The sequence below is a fragment of the Tyto alba genome, unplaced genomic scaffold (assembly GCF_018691265.1).
Source record: "Tyto alba isolate M040663 unplaced genomic scaffold, T.alba_DEE_v4.0 Super-Scaffold_17, whole genome shotgun sequence".
Lineage (NCBI taxonomy): Eukaryota > Metazoa > Chordata > Aves > Strigiformes > Tytonidae > Tyto > Tyto alba.
This window is the reverse complement of record NW_024881279.1, coordinates 7,692,112-7,709,459: the sequence shown is the minus strand read 5'-3', so window position 1 is coordinate 7,709,459 and position 17,348 is coordinate 7,692,112. Positions and strand designations below refer to the sequence as shown.

Sequence of the window (17,348 nt, the reverse complement as noted above, 5' to 3'; positions counted from 1 at the left end):
GTGAATTGGAGCAAGCAGATGGAGCAAACAGATGAGCAGACTTTGTAAGCATTTTGAAAATAGGTCTTGAAAGGGGTTTTAGTATAGGAAGCAAATAGGACTGGATGAGTAAGAATGGCACTCATAGGCTCTTTTTCTGGCTTTGGTTTTTCTATAATCTTTGCTTTCTCTGAACTTAGATCAAAATTTCCCTGAGTTCTAGATTTTTTTTTTTTTTTAAATGGGGCCTCTGCTTTTAAAACACAGCTGCTCTCTTTGCTCTGCAGGAGATTTCGTTCTTTTTCAGCAAGTCTTGTGGTTTAATTCTCTTATTATACTTGTACCAATAATTTTCTCTTTAGGACAGGAGGTAGTCTAGAAGCAAGACACTACAAAAACCAGATGGGCTACACATTCAAAATGGAGCTGATGAAGCTGACAGCCTCTTTGTGATCTTAACAAGCGTGTCTTTGTATGGGTGATAAAATCAGCACTCAAACTTCTGCCAAGTGTTCTTCATTTCTCTTCTACTTTGCAGCCAGACTTACTTGCTTTACTTTCACTTCTGTCTGAAGTGATGTAGGTAGAAGTTTGGCTTTGTTGCTTCTGTGCTGGAACTGTGACTTAAGGTCCTTGACAACCTTGGTGGCATGTGAAAGCCACATAGCCATGCAGGGGAACTTCCATAACTGTCCAGAGCAACTTGTACATAGCACTGTGTATACTAAGACCACTCTAGAAATCTTATTGAACTCATCTTCTAAATGTTTTTCTGTGTGTTACCTATTTAGGTATTCACAGCTTCCAATCTGGAACAAATGTACTTTTTAAAGCTAGTTCAGACTGCACACGGTAATTATAATGTGGGAAGTACTGTATAACCACCAGTAGAGATCTGTTACTATGTGTGGAGCTGCAGACAGTTTGCATGTTAATGCCCTAATTTTAAAATCTGGGTTTGAAGGACAAACCATGAGTTGAGTACCCAGTAGCATGTTCCATGTGCTATAGATGATTTAGATTAAAATCTCTAAATTGTCAAATGGCTTTGCATTTGGAAAAATCTTTTAAGTGGCATACGGTTTTGATTCTAAATGTAAACTAAGTATTTTTATCTTTTTACAGGAACTGGAGACATTGTTGCTGTCATGATTACAGAATCAAAGGTTAAGGAGATCCTGAATTACTTGGAAAAGAATATCTCTGTCCTGATGGCAATAGCAGTGGGTTCCCGTGTTCCTCCAAAAAACTTTAGTCGGGGCTCTCTAGTCTTTGTGTCGATATCATTCATTGTTTTGATGATAATTTCTTCAGCATGGTTAATATTTTACTTCATCCAGAAGATCAGATACACAAGTGCACGTGACAGGAATCAGGTAAGGGGACTCCTTTTTTTCTCTTAAATTCTGGATGTGATATTCCTGTATGCAGCAGGCAACAGAAAACGAATAATTTATAAGGAATGTCCATCAAACTAGTGTTCAGAACCTCTTTGTTCCAAGGCAGAGCATGTTGCCAGACAAGGATTTTCATAAAGCAAAGTGTTTTTATCCTGAGCAGCACCAGGCTGTGTTGACTGAATAATACATATTGTATGTATGTTGGAAATGGGGAGGAAAGTTAAATTGTGATTGAACTTGCATGGGGGAACACAGAGCCAGTGTTATGAATTCTATCCATGTTCTTAAGGAGTTTCAGTCATAGTTAAGGTAATTCAGAACTTGTATAAAAGTATTTTCAAACTGTAATCTGTCATGAATGTTAGGGTAAGAAAACTAAGGTATAGAGCTGCTTAGTGATCTATGTTTAACTTTCAGCTTTATTCAAGATAACACTTGGCATGGACTGCCTAATTTTCCTGGTCATGTAATTTAAGTAAAATTTTGTCCAATATGCCTTTTACATTCTTTTCCAGCTCTTTATTTAAGAACTGAATTAAGTATGACCATACTCAGAGATCTTGACTAAATCAAGTCATCAACTCAAATATGCATTAAACTTTAGAAGTAAATGTTTTACTACTGTGGACTTAATGACCCACTGCCTCCATAGTGTGCCTTGGCTTTTATTGAGAAGGGTCAGTAAACCTCTGGGAATCTGCTGTGCTCTCTTTGCCTCAATATTGCTCTATCAAGGCTAACTTACAAAGCTGCTGACCCCTAGTCACTGTTCCCCCTTTCCTACTGAATTACGGCTAATACATAGGAGCTCACTTGTGAGGCAGCACGTTGGTGTTTTGTCAAACTTAAAACAAATGCAAACTTATAAAGCCTCAGTTGTGACAAAGGATTTCCTTTTTAGTTTCTATAAATAGTGTCTGATGCTGCAGGTCCCATGGGCATCCTGTAGATTTTCCTAAGGATGTCATTCTTAAATGACCACACTGTAACTGGTACTTAGTGTGGCCCCTTGGGATGATGAAAGTTTAAATATAACTGTTACTCAATGAATGTCTGTGGAATACTAAATCGTGCCTTCTGCATCCCCTACATGGTTCTAGGCTTCTTCCAAATGACCATGTTTCAAAACAGTTGCTCCATGGGGAAAAGGCTCTTATGACCTTTTTTCTTTCTTTAGATTTTTACAAAAGTCAGGAGAAACTTGATGAAAAATTTATGTGGTTTAAAAAGCTGAGCTTATTAAACTTTAATAAGAAGGTGGTGACAGCTACAGCTTATATTTAAAGAGCTTTGAGAGCTTTCACAGAGAGAAGACTGTACTGTCAGTGATGAAATAACTTGTTTTAGGCTATGATCTTGTTTTTAAGCTATGTCAAGGCACACTTTAAAAAAAAAAATATCAAAAACATGCTGTTTTGTAGATAGTGCAAGTAGATAATGGTATTTCACATCATTACTCTTGCGCGCTTCCGCCAGAGGTATGAAACTCTCTTGCATGTGGTGATGGCCTTTTCCATCAAGACAGTTCTGGGTTTTAAAAGCAAGCGTATGCTGTATGCCTATGCCCTAACTTATCAAAATAGCAAATCCTGGGCACTTCCAATGTTAGCATAAAATATATTTGTTAAAATTAGAAAATGAGAGAGGAATCTCTTAAATGGAAAAGATGAAGGTTGTTTAGCAAATTTATTTATGTAAGAGAATAGGTATACATTTTGGAAGAGTTTTCTGAAACATACTTCCAATAAGAAAATAATACTTCTTCAAGATTTCTTGTAGCACATATCCAATCATATGCAGTATAACTAAATATAACTACTACCCACAGCTACTTGGTTGATAGTATTAAGCATTTAAGTTAAATGCCTTTTCAGCCTTGTTTCCTCTCTTAGTAATCACATTTCTGGTTATGCAATGATTATCTACTCCAGCAGTGTGCCAGGGTATTCTGTGTCGTTAAGTGCTCAGGCTAATATGCTTGTTTCAGGACATATAATTTAGATTTGCTTAAATTGACCAATTTCTCACATGCTGAAGTTAGGATGAGATTTCTGACTTCAGGAAGCATATAATTTCCCCATCCTGGCTCTTTCTGATGCTGCATTTCCTACATGGGTATATTTCAGTACTTGCAACTGAGTATCTGTTTTGTTTTGTTTTTTTTTTTCCCAAATCCATGCTCTTAAAAATATAAGAACTGTTCTTTCATGGAAACCACACAAAAAGAGTGCTTATGTAATTCTAGAATAACAGTGGTACAGTTGGTTGTGGTGGACTTCTGAGCTTTTTGTTTTTCTCAAATAAAAGCAGCCGCCTTAGTTTCAGTTTGTGTGCAGAGGAAGTGCATGATACAGGGGGGTACACTTTATGAAGGATTTGATTTTCCACTGTATAGAAGGTGGGCACAAAAAGCACATGCTTGTTTCAAGCTACAGGGGAAGTTTTGGTAGGTGCAGTTTACTTTCTCAGAAACAGCCCATCTCTTTCAAAGCCAGATTACTTAGTACAAGATGGAGGTGAAGGATGAAATACATGAACTTCCCTTTTCTCAGTCAGTGTAAACCAAATGTGACGTCTCAGGTTCCTGAAGCAAGCAGACATGAGCTTTGTTTGATACCACTTGGTGTCCCGTCTCTGGGCTCCCAGGGACCAGCTGGCAAACAGCCATTCTTCACTGGCTGGGAGCTGGTCATTGCAGTAGGAATCAGGACATGAATTGCCGAAATGGCTCCTTCCATCCAAAAGTGGTGGTCATAAAAATCAGAATAAACAACAAAAAAATACCTTGGCCTCTGCATTCAGATTGAGGTTCATCTTCAAACCAGTATTAATTTCAGCTTTATTTAAGTCTGTATTGGCTTATTTAGATTTTGTGACCCATAATTTTCTTCTTTGTGAGCTCCTGGTGGTTTCAGGAGAGAAACTAGGTTATACTGAGAGGATCTCTTACATCTCAGAATAAGATCAGCCTGCTCAGGGGGAGGGGGGGAAAAATCAAGCTTAAGAAGAGAACAAGGGGTATATTACAGCACACTGAAACAAAAGCTGCATGAACAGAATATAATGGAAATCATAGAGAGGGCATGTTGCTTCAGCTTTTATTCTGGGGGCTGGGTTTCATTAGTTTTGTCACACAGATGTTGGATCACTTTTGTGGACTTCGGTACGGTCCATGAGGTTTATGCCTAGGCTTACAGAGTATATTTGTGGGCTCAACTTTGGGGTGGTTTTCCTTCATGACAAATCAGTGCACTTTGCTGTGTATGCTTTTTGTCTTGTGTTGTCCTACTGCCATAGTCTGAATTGCAACGTTAGTACTGAGCCCAAATAAGTCATTATAAAGGACAGTAATGAAGCTTGATTATCAGGGTTAATTTGTGTTTTTCTTTGTCACTTTATTAGCGTCGTCTTGGAGATGCTGCCAAGAAAGCCATTGGTAAATTGACAACCAGAACAGTAAAGAAGGGTGATAAGGTATAATAATAAGATTTCAACTTGGTAAACTTGAGCATGATATTCAATTTTTTCTGGGGGAAACAATCTCAGTTTTTCCTTTCTGCTTCTGATTTATGACCTTGCCTTCCTTGTTGGAGACTTACTTTTGTCCTGTGGCACAGTACTTTGGGTAACTTTTAGTATTATTGTATGCTGTAAGTGTGTACATTTCAAATAATGTTTTCATGTTTAAACACTACTTGCACTCCATCTGGCAACTGTGACTTGAGAGTGGTTTTGTATACTAGCTGGCTGGGGGTTTTTGCTGGTAGTAGTACCTAGGGCTAACATTATTTATGAGGAATTCTGTAAGCTTAGAATCATTCCATATTTAAGTTTTGTAAAGTAAAAAATAAATTTAAAAGACCGGTAATAAAGGACAATCTGTTATGTAAAATACGAATATCCAGTAAACTAAGCAGGAGTATAAACAGATACTTCATTAAAGATAGTAAATGTTATTCCAAGACTATTTCTTATTGGCATACCAACTAAAGCATATGGTGTGTTGTCCTAAACTTTTTCCACTTTTATGAGCAGTACTGCTTTGTCTTTGATTCAAAAGGAAAAAACAAGTCACTTAATCTTGCTTAATATTTGCTCTTTAATTTGCAGAAGGCAAGGGAATTCTGGCTGTGATTCGATTTTTAAGAGAAGATTATTTCCTTGGGCCTTTTTATCTTTCTTATCAACACTATCGGCAATGGAAGATTAGGAAGCAATGGAAAAATTTGCTTCCAGAGAGAAGGCAGAGAAAAATTCTTTTTGCTCTTTCTCCCTCCTTATGTAGTTTTATTTCAAGATGGCCCACTGTACTAAATCTCTTTTTGTGGGTATGGGAGTACATATAGATAATGGGAACTTTTCCATATTAAAAGAAAAGGTGCTGTCATCTTGACAGCATAAATTCAAAACTGGCAAGTGATGTGTAGGTTGAAGTACAGACAGTGTGATGCACACGCAGGTGAAGAGTAGAAGAAAACCTGTCCTTCATCAGAGCAGCCCATGGGGATTCTCTGCATGCAGCACTGACTGGTGCTGACCAGGGAGCGGCTGTTGTCTTGATGTGGTTCCTGTCTCGGTGTCTTGCTAGTAGCTTGCTGGCATCAGAAAGAATAATGAACTTGAATTAAGAGAAGGCACAATCTGTTTTGCGTCGCAGGCCCAGACATTTTAAATATATATTGCTGATGCCGTGTCTACGTCCATATGAAGTCAGCCTTTTTTCATTAGAAATTTTAAATTCTCCTCTTTAAATAATAATAATAACAAAATCATAACTCCTAGCAAACAGAGAAAAGAGAGGAGCCAGTCAGTTAGTGAACCTCATCTTCATGTCTGGATAAGAATGATGATAATTCTGCAAGTAAGCAGCAGTCAAAAATATGGGACTACTCTGAAATAAGTAAAATTTGCTAGTTCTGATTATAAAAGGAAATCCCAGGATTCTTACTGTGCCAAAAAAAAACTGAATAAAATAGAAGTTTTAGCTCCAAGCTGAAGTAAAGCCTCAAGGAAAATCACCACTATATTTTTATAGTGATTCAACTGAACATTAAAACCATCTTAGGCCTTCTGTTTCAAATGATCATTTACCAGCTTCAAATGAGGGGAGAGAGAGTTTTGTATATATGAAGTACTTTTCTCAAGTCTTATTAGAATATAACAACCCAGTCACTGGTTTTGTATCTTAGTAGCAGTAATTTGGCATGATGCAGTTCATGTACTAGTCACAACTACTTTTACATTTGTCATGGCCTCAACTCTTGACTTGAATTTTCATTCTATTCATTTTAGGAAACAGACCCAGACTTTGATCATTGTGCTGTCTGCATTGAGAGTTACAAGCAGAACGATGTTGTTCGCATTTTGCCATGCAAGTAAGATAATAAAGTTGCTTTGTTTGGAAACTATTATTTCTTTGTTTTCCTTTGCTTCATTTCATGGAATACATGCATTGTAATTCACAGACACATTTGTTAGATGTTTCCAGTCTTAATAACAGCCACTTTATTTTATACTAATATACCAGAAGATGTGAAGGTAGGTGCTGGCACTGTTATGACAGTAGAGATTAAACAAAAGATCATGATCTTGAAGATGGACAGTCTGGGCATATCAGCGGTGGAGCTATTAAGATTGTAAGGGGGGGGGTTGCAATGCAGGGGTACAGATTTAAGGACTGAGCACTGGGCAGACACAAAAAACTTAAGTATAATGCAGCAGGTGCAGCTGCAGCATTCTGCACAGTAGATATGCAACATTGGCTGCTGTTTTCTGAAAGAGTGTAGGAAACAGAAATGCAGTCTTTCCAACCTTCATACCTCCTCTGACATCAATCAGGCACTGTGCTATCATCTGTCTTTTGTCTCTCCAGTGCAGTGTATTCTTTGCTTGTGCATGAAGGTTTGTACCTGCTGGATATTCTGCACTGGTACTTGAAATGTAACAACTTCCTCCACCTTCTATGTGTTCTCTTGACATTTACAGGTTTTCTGTTTGTTTCCATTCCACTTCCATTTTTCATTTGCTTTGGGATATTTGCTCTTTGAGAGATGCTTTTAAGTACTTTTTCACCTGGTGATTAATTTTGATGAATTGGTACATTTTGGTAGCCTTAAGCATTATCAAGGACATCTTTCCCTTATATTCTGAAATGCAAAACTTTATCTCTAGACACAAAAAACACATGTAAGTTATGTTGTATACGTGCAGCCAAGATCCAGTAATTTGGCCTGTGCTTGGTATATAAATAGTGTTCTGCATGATACTCTAGAAGCAACAAAGTCATGGTCTTGGAGTCAATCTTCAGTCATGCAGCAGCAGCATGTAAGAGCTCATTATTGGTCCTCTAAATCCTTCTGCAGGCTGTTCTGAATAGCTGGAATACTTTTCTTTTAATGCATAATGAATTTCTATCATCATAAAAAGAAAACAGCATTATTTTATATCTTATTGATCAAAATATGCGTGCATTCTACTTCTGAAGCCAGAAGTTTAATTCGGTTTACTTTCCTCTATGTTCTTTACCTCTTGGACTGTGGGAGACAATTACTTGTTTTAGATTCTCAGTGTTGTTGTTTAGTTAGTATACCCTACAAATGTTTGTTTAAAAGTTCCCATTAACTAGAAATAGAAGAGTTTGGTCTTAGATCTGTAAAGATTTGGGAGCTTTTGGTCACACAGATGTGTGTACATTTCTTTTTTACAGCTCAGTTATTTTTACTCAAAGACTATGTCGTCTTGCCCTAAAAAAATTATACTCCCAAGTGTTAAGTAAAGATTCCAGAGAGCTACATACTATATTGTAATCTCAAGTAAAGCTTGCATATGTGAATTAAGCCCTAGTCTTTGATTTTTTTTTTTTTTTGTGCAAAAGATTATTTGGAAATTAGAGGAGAAACTTCTGGAAATTGCATGCCAGATTTGGACCACTAAGATAAGTGATTGATAAACTGCCCCTTAAGAAAGCTTTGCTTGTGTAGTTCAGGGTGGTACTGTGAGGCTCAAGTATGTGGAATGGAAGTTCCCAACTCCCACTCCTCTGTGCCTTTCCCTTGATACTGAACAGAGGTCAGACGAGACATCCTTGACAACAAAGAGAGAATGAGTCTTCATCTGGTAGGAAAGAATCTTCTTCCACTAAGCACAAGGCAGAGTTGGGACTAAAAGTCAACTTCCTTAGTTAAACAGCCACTGTCCAGTCAATATGTTGCTTGTATCAGCAGATATGATACAGAGCATTTAACCAAGATGATAATTGATTATTTTTCTTAATTAAAAAAATCATTTGAAGTCCATTTCCTTCAGACACCTTTGAGTTGCAGTCCTGCAGACAGGAAGCTCCCTGCACTCAGGGATAGTTACAGCTGCCTCGGGTTGCTGGGTGATGGTGCACCTGGCTGCCATCTCAGCACAACCTTTCCCAGTACAATCTCCATGTAAAGAAGATATCAAGGCTCTTGTGTAGATCCTTTTCTGTTATGTTTTTCACAAGAATATAAGGTCAGTAAAGCTCAGATTACATTCCTGCTGAAGACTATATGACAACTTTTATGTTCACCTTCTACCTTTTTTTTTAAATATCACTTTTCATCTGCTGCAGCTCAGCTTTGAGTTGAGTGCAATACCATCTTGTCTAGACAGAAAGATTGAGATGGATACTTTCCACAAGACATTTTTATAATTGTAGATGAAGAGCCAACCAGTACCTGCATGGATGAGCCCAGTAAATTTCAGAAATTTCAGATTGCATATAGGACTTTTCAGTCCTCAGCATCTGAGATGCTTTTCCCTGTATCTTGTTTTGGAGTTTTAATCCCTTTACTGATACTACCTGATACTTCAACTTCCTGATACTTCAACTTCTCATTTTAGTGCAACATGCAAAGTCAGTTTTAAAAAAAAAAAAAAAAAAACAAAAACCACAACAGCACCTACACCAAAAAAAAGACCCTATAAGAGAGTCTCTAATCCAGATGAGAAAATAACTTGCAAGAAAACCATGGAGAAAAGGGCTCAACCAAGAGGAAGTAAATGAAAGGCTAGAAGTTTTTCTTACCATGCCTGCTGAGGAAGCTATAATCATTAGACAGTAGAAATCACTGACATATGACATACTTGCTGCTTTCATCAAGTTAAAAGTAGCATTTCCCTTTGGTACCACAATTGTTCTCTGCAGTTAAGTATGGTCTGTCACTCTGTGCCTCAGCAGAGAGAGGAATTTGGTCTGGGCAGATACACAGCAGGCAATACCTACCAGCAGCTAAGTGAGTTGCATTTAAAATTCTGTAGTGAAACACCGTATTTGTGATGTGAAGTTTTGTGGCAGGTGGAAAATTGTGGCAAATTTAAAAATAAACTAAAGTGAAAATGATTACAAATGATGCAGTTGAATTTCTACAGTTCATTTTGTGTTTCAGAGAAATATGTTCAGTACCAGCAGCCTATGGACATACCTATGGCTTTTAGTGCACACAGGGATAAAGCAGCCATCTGTCTAAGGCTTACAAGCCTGAGGAATGTATCTGTCCTTGTGAATATCATTATGTAAGTTAAAAAATAAGTAGAGTAAGCAGATGTCAGGAGGATTCTCACAAAAGATAAACCTCACAAACAGTTTTCTTTATTCAGATAGTTTTACTCTACCATCACACAATTGCATCTAGGAAATGAACAGGCACTAGATGAAAAGTGATCAGGAGCGGGTAGAATGAAGTAGTAGGTAAAGATAAGGGAAGGAGAAAGCAAAGTGACAGGTTAGAGACAAGCAGAGACTGACGTTGGAATGGACAGAAAGATGGCCTGGGAAGGAAGGAATTTACAAGGTAGGAAAAGAATTAAAGGAGTAGTGAATATGTAAAAATAAATGGGTTTTGAGCCAAATTTTTAATTTGTGTACTGAGCAAGAAGGGGGGAAGTGACAAAAATGACTAGGCCAGATATTCATCTGTCTGATTCTGTGCTGCTGCAAATAGCAGCCCCTATTTTTTTTTTTTTTCTTTTTTTGGTTAAGAGCAAATTAAGGCCATATCTCAATGCCATCCTTTCTGCTTACTGCAGTGCCTCAGCACAACCCCCACTTTCTTTGCTACCTGCTTGCGAGGACGGTCTCTCTCTTCCCCCAGCAATGTGATGTATTTGTGGAAAGCACTGAGGCTGCTCTTCCCTGGCATTGCCTGCTAGGGGGGAGACATGGTGCCGTGCCTTCCTCCCTGCCGCAGCAGGCCAGGCATCTCTCCTCAGCTGTGCTAGCTGGGAAGGACCTGTGTGCTGCTTGCCAGCCTGGCTGGAAGGTTCGTAGCCGAGGGTGAGGGGAGTAGCTGCCTCCAGCAGTAGCCAAAGGTGCTACTTTGCAGCATCAGGTTGATCATGTCCCTTTGGTGGGATGCTGCACTGAGAGCAGAGAAGTGTAGTAAGCTCTTGGGAAATACCACTTGTAAACTCATTCAAACCCTTCTCCTTGTATATGTGAATTAGGAGGCCTTACGCCACCAGAAGAGATTTCTAACTCACTTTTTTTCTGTGAAGTGCTGCAAAGAAGCTGTGTTGTACGAGAGTCAGTGTTACGGTGTTTGTTACAAGCTGGAGGGCAACTGGTTTGGATATGCTGACAGAGTGGAAAAATACCTGCAGGTCACCTGTTTGGAGTTATGCCCGCATGGGAGACTCCTTCAGTGCTACCAGCCTGGCTGCCAGCCATGCTTCCTCCAGCCCCAAGGCTGGAGAAGCAGCAAAAGCTGTGTCACACTTGACTTCCCAGTGTGTGGCTCCTGGGGGAACGTCATCAGCCACTGTGACCTAGAGCAACTTGCTAAGAACTCTTCAGATTTATGGTCTTGGAAAACAAGTGACAGAGATACAAAGATGGAGGTTTATGATGGTAGAAAATGCAAGGGCTTACTTTATCAGACTGAGTTTTTAAAATAATTCATGTGTTTATTACCTTCATTGCTGTATAACTGCTTTTTAACTCTTGCAAGTAGAGAAATCCAGACAGAGCCTGAGCCACGATGATGGTATCAGCACGCTTTTAAGGGGGTAGATAAACTGCTTAAGTAGTAGGCAGAGCCATGCTGATCTAAATCAGTAAATAACCTTTGGAGAACTGCACTTTTTTTGAAGCACACTAATAAACATCCTGGAAGGTTTAGGAACTAAAAGCAAAGAATTAAGAGGTCACAAAAACAGTTGAGCTGTTTGGTGCATTTGAACTACATCAAACTGCTAATGACTCTAAAATAACTTATAATATTTAGCAGATGCGTGTTGGCATCCATATCAGTTGCCTGCTTCACTTGATCTGAGTGCTTCTGCAGCACTGATTAGCTGATAATGATATATTAAAGCTGTTTTTATAGTTCTGTGGAGTCTTGATGTCTGCTATTTCCCAAAATATTAGATTTTCAGGTTTGTCCTACTCTAAAAAAAACAGACTTCAGACACTTAAAAGGAAACATAAGCAACTAAAAGCCATGATTTGCCTAACATAGAAAAATAGCATCTCTGTATGTTACAAAAGATTTCAAACCATTTTCTATCACACAGGATTTCTAAACATTGTTTCCTGTAGCTTTGTGAGTAATAAAGGGAATTCATTAAGACCTAATAACAATAGAAGTGAGTCTGTATTTTGTGCAATTATTTGAACAGTAAGCAGTGTATATATCCTGTTTTTCATGATTGCCATATTGCTAAAGAACACAGGCTAGCAAAATGACTAGCTGAGATTCTTTAAGTTTCTATTCCTGCAATATCTGGGATATAAATAAACAAAATTATTTTACTCCATATCCACGTTCTGTTGACTATATTATACTCTGTAAATCTATGTATCTTTAGTTAGTACAGGTAGGATATATAATTGTAGCTGACTGAAATGTAATTATGTTGATATACTTTAGTCCCTCCATCAGTCTTAGTAGCCATAGAGAAAACATAATTATATACTGTCTTTTTTCATGTTTGTTAACAATTTCAGGAGGCCTTTCTTTCAGGTTGCTTTCCAGAGATTAAAGAGAAATATTTGGTAACATGCCTCATTTGGTCTCTGGTTTTAAAATCCCAAGGAATAGGGAGCAAAGAAGCCCCAGACCCCATGATGAGCCTGCTGAGGCATAGAGCAGCAAATATAAGCTGAGAAAGGTGGGACTGAAGGTATCTCAACTTCATGCTGCCTCAGGGGCATGCATGACCTCTTACAGACGGTGCTGATGCCTCAAATAGGTCCAAGAACTCCTTGTTCTGCCACTGCCCCCTTGCCTGCTGGTTTCAGAGCACAGCTCTTCGCTGGCTCAGCAGCCCTTGTAATTGCTGGTCTTTGTCACCATCACCAGTCTGTCGTGTTCAGGTGTGCCTACTCTTACTGGCTTTTTGCTCTTGCGGTCAGTGCCGCTGGAAATGAACGATCTGGGTTCTTATCATAGGCAGTTATTCAGACTCAGCTATTATGAGTATTTGTAAAGCTGCATTGTGTAGAAAATCTAGTGATACCCATTTTTGCCATGAATATGCTCTGAAAAGTTCTTTGGCTTTTGAAAAGCCAAGAGGACATTTCTTTTAATTCCTTTAATTCAGATACATGGTTTTGATCTCTTCATAGTCCTTCGTTGTTATACTGGTTTATATCAATCCCAACACTGCTAGATTTATATTTGTGTATGTGATTAAGATTTTTGTATGCAATGTATGTAGCAAATCAGCCTGTTTTCTGTTGCAGAGTTCTGTGCTGTGCAAGTAGAACCCCAGTTTGCCTTTTCATCTTTTAAAGATTATTTTCTCTTTTTTTTGACCATCATATGGAGATAGACATGTTTTCCTTCCTGATATCAAGAAATACTGATTGTAGGAAAAGCCTTCTTTTTACTTATACGGGATAATTATAAAAGCCCTTTCAAAATCAAATGTAAGTGTGTTTGGGTTAGTTGCACTGACTTTTGAATAAAATTGACTGCTGGTGGACCTGTGCTCTTCCTAACAAATTCATGGCCAGGTTCTACACAGAAAATGAGACAAGACTTTACACAAAGTTACAGTGAGGACTTTGTTACCATAGTTATTCTGCCCATGTGCATACTAATATCCACAATAAAAGGAAGAGAAAAAAAAATAATAAATCTTCCTTTTAAGTGTTTCTTCTTAGTTGAACTATTAGTAAAGGGTGGCAACAACAAGCAAGAGTTTATGATTTTTTTCTTACTGCAGTCAGCACAGAATACTGGCAATTCTAGACTCCATTCTGCTGGCTTAATTAAAAAAGAAACACTCTAAAAGTTTGTTAAAGTAGTTCTTGTGGTATAAAATAGAATTGTTTGCAAATTATATATATGCCTTGTCTGTTCTTCTAGGCATGTTTTCCACAAAGCCTGTGTGGATCCATGGCTTAGTGAACACTGTACGTGTCCAATGTGTAAACTTAACATTTTGAAGGCACTGGGAATTGTGGTAAGTTGCACTGTTGTGAGCTCTTCTTCCTCCCATGTCTGAGACACAGAACAGGAGGTGTAATTGTAGAGGAGAGGGGGGGAAGGGTGTTCCAGTACCCTTACTCAAAGTGTTTGGGTTTTTTTACCAATTTCTTTGCTGCTGATAAAGCTGGTGTGGTGATGATGGTCCTTTCCCAGGCTAGTCATTGAGCCTGTGTTGTTATATTTGCATTTATAACAATTTCTTATCTACTGGAAGTCTACTAGATTCTCTCTAATCTTCCCTTTTCTCAACTTCTTTCAACCCTTCTTTGTTAAATTTACTTGGTAAATCTCTTGTTCTTGCTGTGGTCTCCCATAGACACTCTTAAATTTGTTTACACATTAAAAGTCATGACCTAGCCAAGGCCAATGAGTTTCCCTCAATGAGTTCATGGCTTATGGGATCCCTGAAGAACTGCTTTTGTTGACCAGTTCATAAGGGGATAGAAGTGCAAAACATCAAAGTGGCTTTTTTTTAATCTCTCCCTTATAAGGAAAAAATTGCAAAGTGTGAGCACTGTTCTTTTCAGAAGAAAGGAATAAGGAGGAAAGATAAGAGCGTATGAAGATACTGTCTAAAGCAGCTTTTGAATCAAGCCAGTGAGAGTAATCACGCCTCCATTTTTAGTTGTGTCAGTTGCAAATTTGCCCGTTTTCTAAGAAATAGTTGCAGATACATTGTAGATGACTTGATTTTGCAATTAATAATATACCTGGATTTTTAGAGGACGATATAGTAGAATCCAGTGCATGTCATCATTGCTCACGGTGGTAATCCATGCAGGAATAGGCTATGATAAAGGTGTATTTGAGTCCCTTTCTTGAGCCTTAATCTTTTCTGCTTCTTCCTCCACCTTTTTAAGGTGGACTGAAGGAATGAATTTAGATAGAACTTGCTAATTCATGTGTTTCTCTCCTGTGTGAGCTGAGGACAGCCACAGCAGCTGAATAAAGTGTGTATGTGTGGTTTTACTCAATTTATAGGTTTGCCACGTGTTGAACATTCACCTTTGTAATGTGGAATCGCTTTTTTTTTTCCAGCCAAACGTGCCATGCACAGATAATGTAGCCTTTGACATGGAAAGGCTCACCAGAGGCCAGCCAGCCAGCAGGCGCTCAGCACTCGGCGATTTTGCCAATGACAGCTCGCTCAGCCTGGAGCCCCTGCGCACCTCTGGGATGTCACAGCTTCCACAGGACGGGGAGCTAACGCCAAGGTCAGGAGAGATCAACATTGCTGTGACAAGTAAGTTTTCTTTGACTCCCAGTACCATTCTGTGGGTCTCCTGGTTTGAGGCACTTGCTCTGCTGTAGCTCTGTGCTGCAGGGCCATAGCAAAAGATTTCCGTGCAAGGACAAAGGTGACCTCAGTGTCTCTGCAAGAGGCATGCGCTTCGTATTGAAACCGATAACTCTAGGTACGACAGTGCCAACACTTTCATTATTAATGGTACATCCATTTAGATCTGCATGCAAAGAACACTGGATGAACTAAAATGGCAACAAAATAACCCTCCTGAATTTGGTAACCAGTAAAAGAAGCTGGATTGCCAAAACCATTATTTAACCTTTCAGAATAATTTACATGCAATAATTTATACAAATATAAATATTTTAGCTGATTGCTATTTCTGCAGACATTTTTTCCCCTGAGAACATTGCTACTGGAATTCTGATGTCTCTTAGCAGATGTTTTTTCTTACAAAATTTGTGAATTAAAAGAAGTGTTTGATATACCAACATTTGAGTATTGTCCAAGTGTTTTATGACATCAGAACACTGTTCCTGCACTGCTTGCGAGCTCTTATCCATAAGAACAGCATGGGAAATTTCCACTCACTGGATTTTACCTAGGGTTTTTAATGTATGATAACATTGTAATGAATACAAAATGTGTGGAATTGCATCATTTTTCCATATGCTGTACAGTCTCAATTTGATGCATGAATAGCTGTTTTTCTGGCTGAATTGCAAAAATAGAATCTGTGCAGTACAACAGTCTAATTTCCTCCTTGTATTTTGCCTATGTGCATCTATGATCTAGATTCTGAACTTACTATTTGCCACTGATATAAGAGGCAGTGTAACTGATGCAGTCCATTAGAGTGCTTCTTTAGGTAATGTAGCAAAGTAAATGTCTCATTAAAAAAATCTCATTTTATGAAATACATAGTCTGTATCCAGAAATGTCCTGATCTGAGAAGGAAAAATCCACATCCAAAATCTAGATTCTTTACAAAGCCAGTAAGTCACTTTGTCATGCAGTGTTCGACATCTGATTCATCTTGCACTCAGCTCTGTTGAACAGAGAGCAAATCAGTTGGTGTGCTGCCTTCCTTGTCATGGGTGGAAAAACTCTGTAGTTTAACTGAAACTTTTCACTGCTTCATTTTACAGAATATATTTTTACTATCTGTTCCCAACTGTAGTACTGCTCTTGCACAGGTGGGATGCCAGGGTAAAAGAAGAAATGATCAGCAACAGTTCATTCTGACAATGTTTATAAAATAAAGCTTTAGAAAAGGCTGTTCAGATGTTTGGATTTTATGGATGACACATGCATTCATTGATGCATGAGAGTTAAACCAACAGCCGTATTCAACAAAAGTGTTTGTGTTCTGAACTATTACTATGTGCCAAATTGATCTTGAGGAAGGAGAACTTTGAATAGTGAACATTCTTTAATAGCCTTCTTTATATTACTATTTTTTTTATTCTGTCTGTATGTATACACTAATGTTGAAATTAAATCTTCGTGTTTTATTCCTGTATATTAAATGGAAAACTCTAGTTATGTTTTACTGTTGAACAAGCTATCCTATTTTTTTTTTGTTTTTTTTAAAGTAGCACTATAGCATTTATTCAGGAGGGAGGGGGCGAAGACACAAGTTAAGTGTGAAAGTATATTGAGTATGCTTATGTGAAGAGCCGCATCTCAGCAAATATGAACCAACCCTGACAATCTTTTTTCTGACTTGGGGGCGGACAGAGTTTTCATTACATTTTCCCTTGTTCCTGCATTTCACTTTACATTGTTAAATAATCTTTCCTTATCACTAACCCTTGGGCTCAGCCGGGAAATATTGTTGTGCCATGCTTTTTTTCCACACCTTTCTCCACTTCTTCTTTGCTAGCCTTCTCCAGTCAGTAACTCTGTGGCTAACCTTCTGCTTCACCTCCTGGTGCCAGTCATGGCTTAGAAGCCTCTTGCCTTCCGCCAGTGGTGTTTGAGGGAAATATTGCCATCGCTTTGACATAAGCCTTCTCCCACGAGTGATTTCCTCCCTTTCCTTTGTCAACAGAAGAATGGTTTATTATTGCCAGTTTTGGCCTCCTCAGTGCCCTTACACTCTGCTACATGATCATCAAAGCCACAGCTAGCTTGAATGCTAATGAGTAAGTAAATATTCAGATGTTTCTCTGTATTTCTGGCGGGTGTGTGTTGTGGACAACATTGGGAACAAATACCAAGAGAATAGAGAAGGGGAAAAAATGCAGTTTTCAAAGA

The 17,348-nt window shown here is 38.4% G+C and overlaps 1 protein-coding gene across 3 annotated transcripts in view; it reads left to right on the top strand.

Moving 5' to 3' along the window:
* Positions 1-17,348, top strand: part of RNF130 (ring finger protein 130) — a 49,168-nt gene that overhangs the window by 22,482 nt on the left and 9,338 nt on the right. For 2 of the 3 annotated variants that reach the window (XM_033006219.2, XM_033006217.2), the window contains exons 3-7: positions 1,105-1,355; positions 4,782-4,853; positions 6,672-6,754; positions 13,721-13,817; positions 14,882-15,086. In XM_033006219.2, the coding sequence (XP_032862110.1) occupies positions 1,105-1,355; positions 4,782-4,853; positions 6,672-6,754; positions 13,721-13,817; positions 14,882-15,086 (708 nt within the window). Of the gene's footprint in view, positions 1-1,104; positions 1,356-4,781; positions 4,854-6,671; positions 6,755-13,720; positions 13,818-14,881; positions 15,087-17,142; positions 17,237-17,348 lie in introns of all 3 variants that reach the window. The other variant, XM_033006218.2, reaches the window with a different exon arrangement.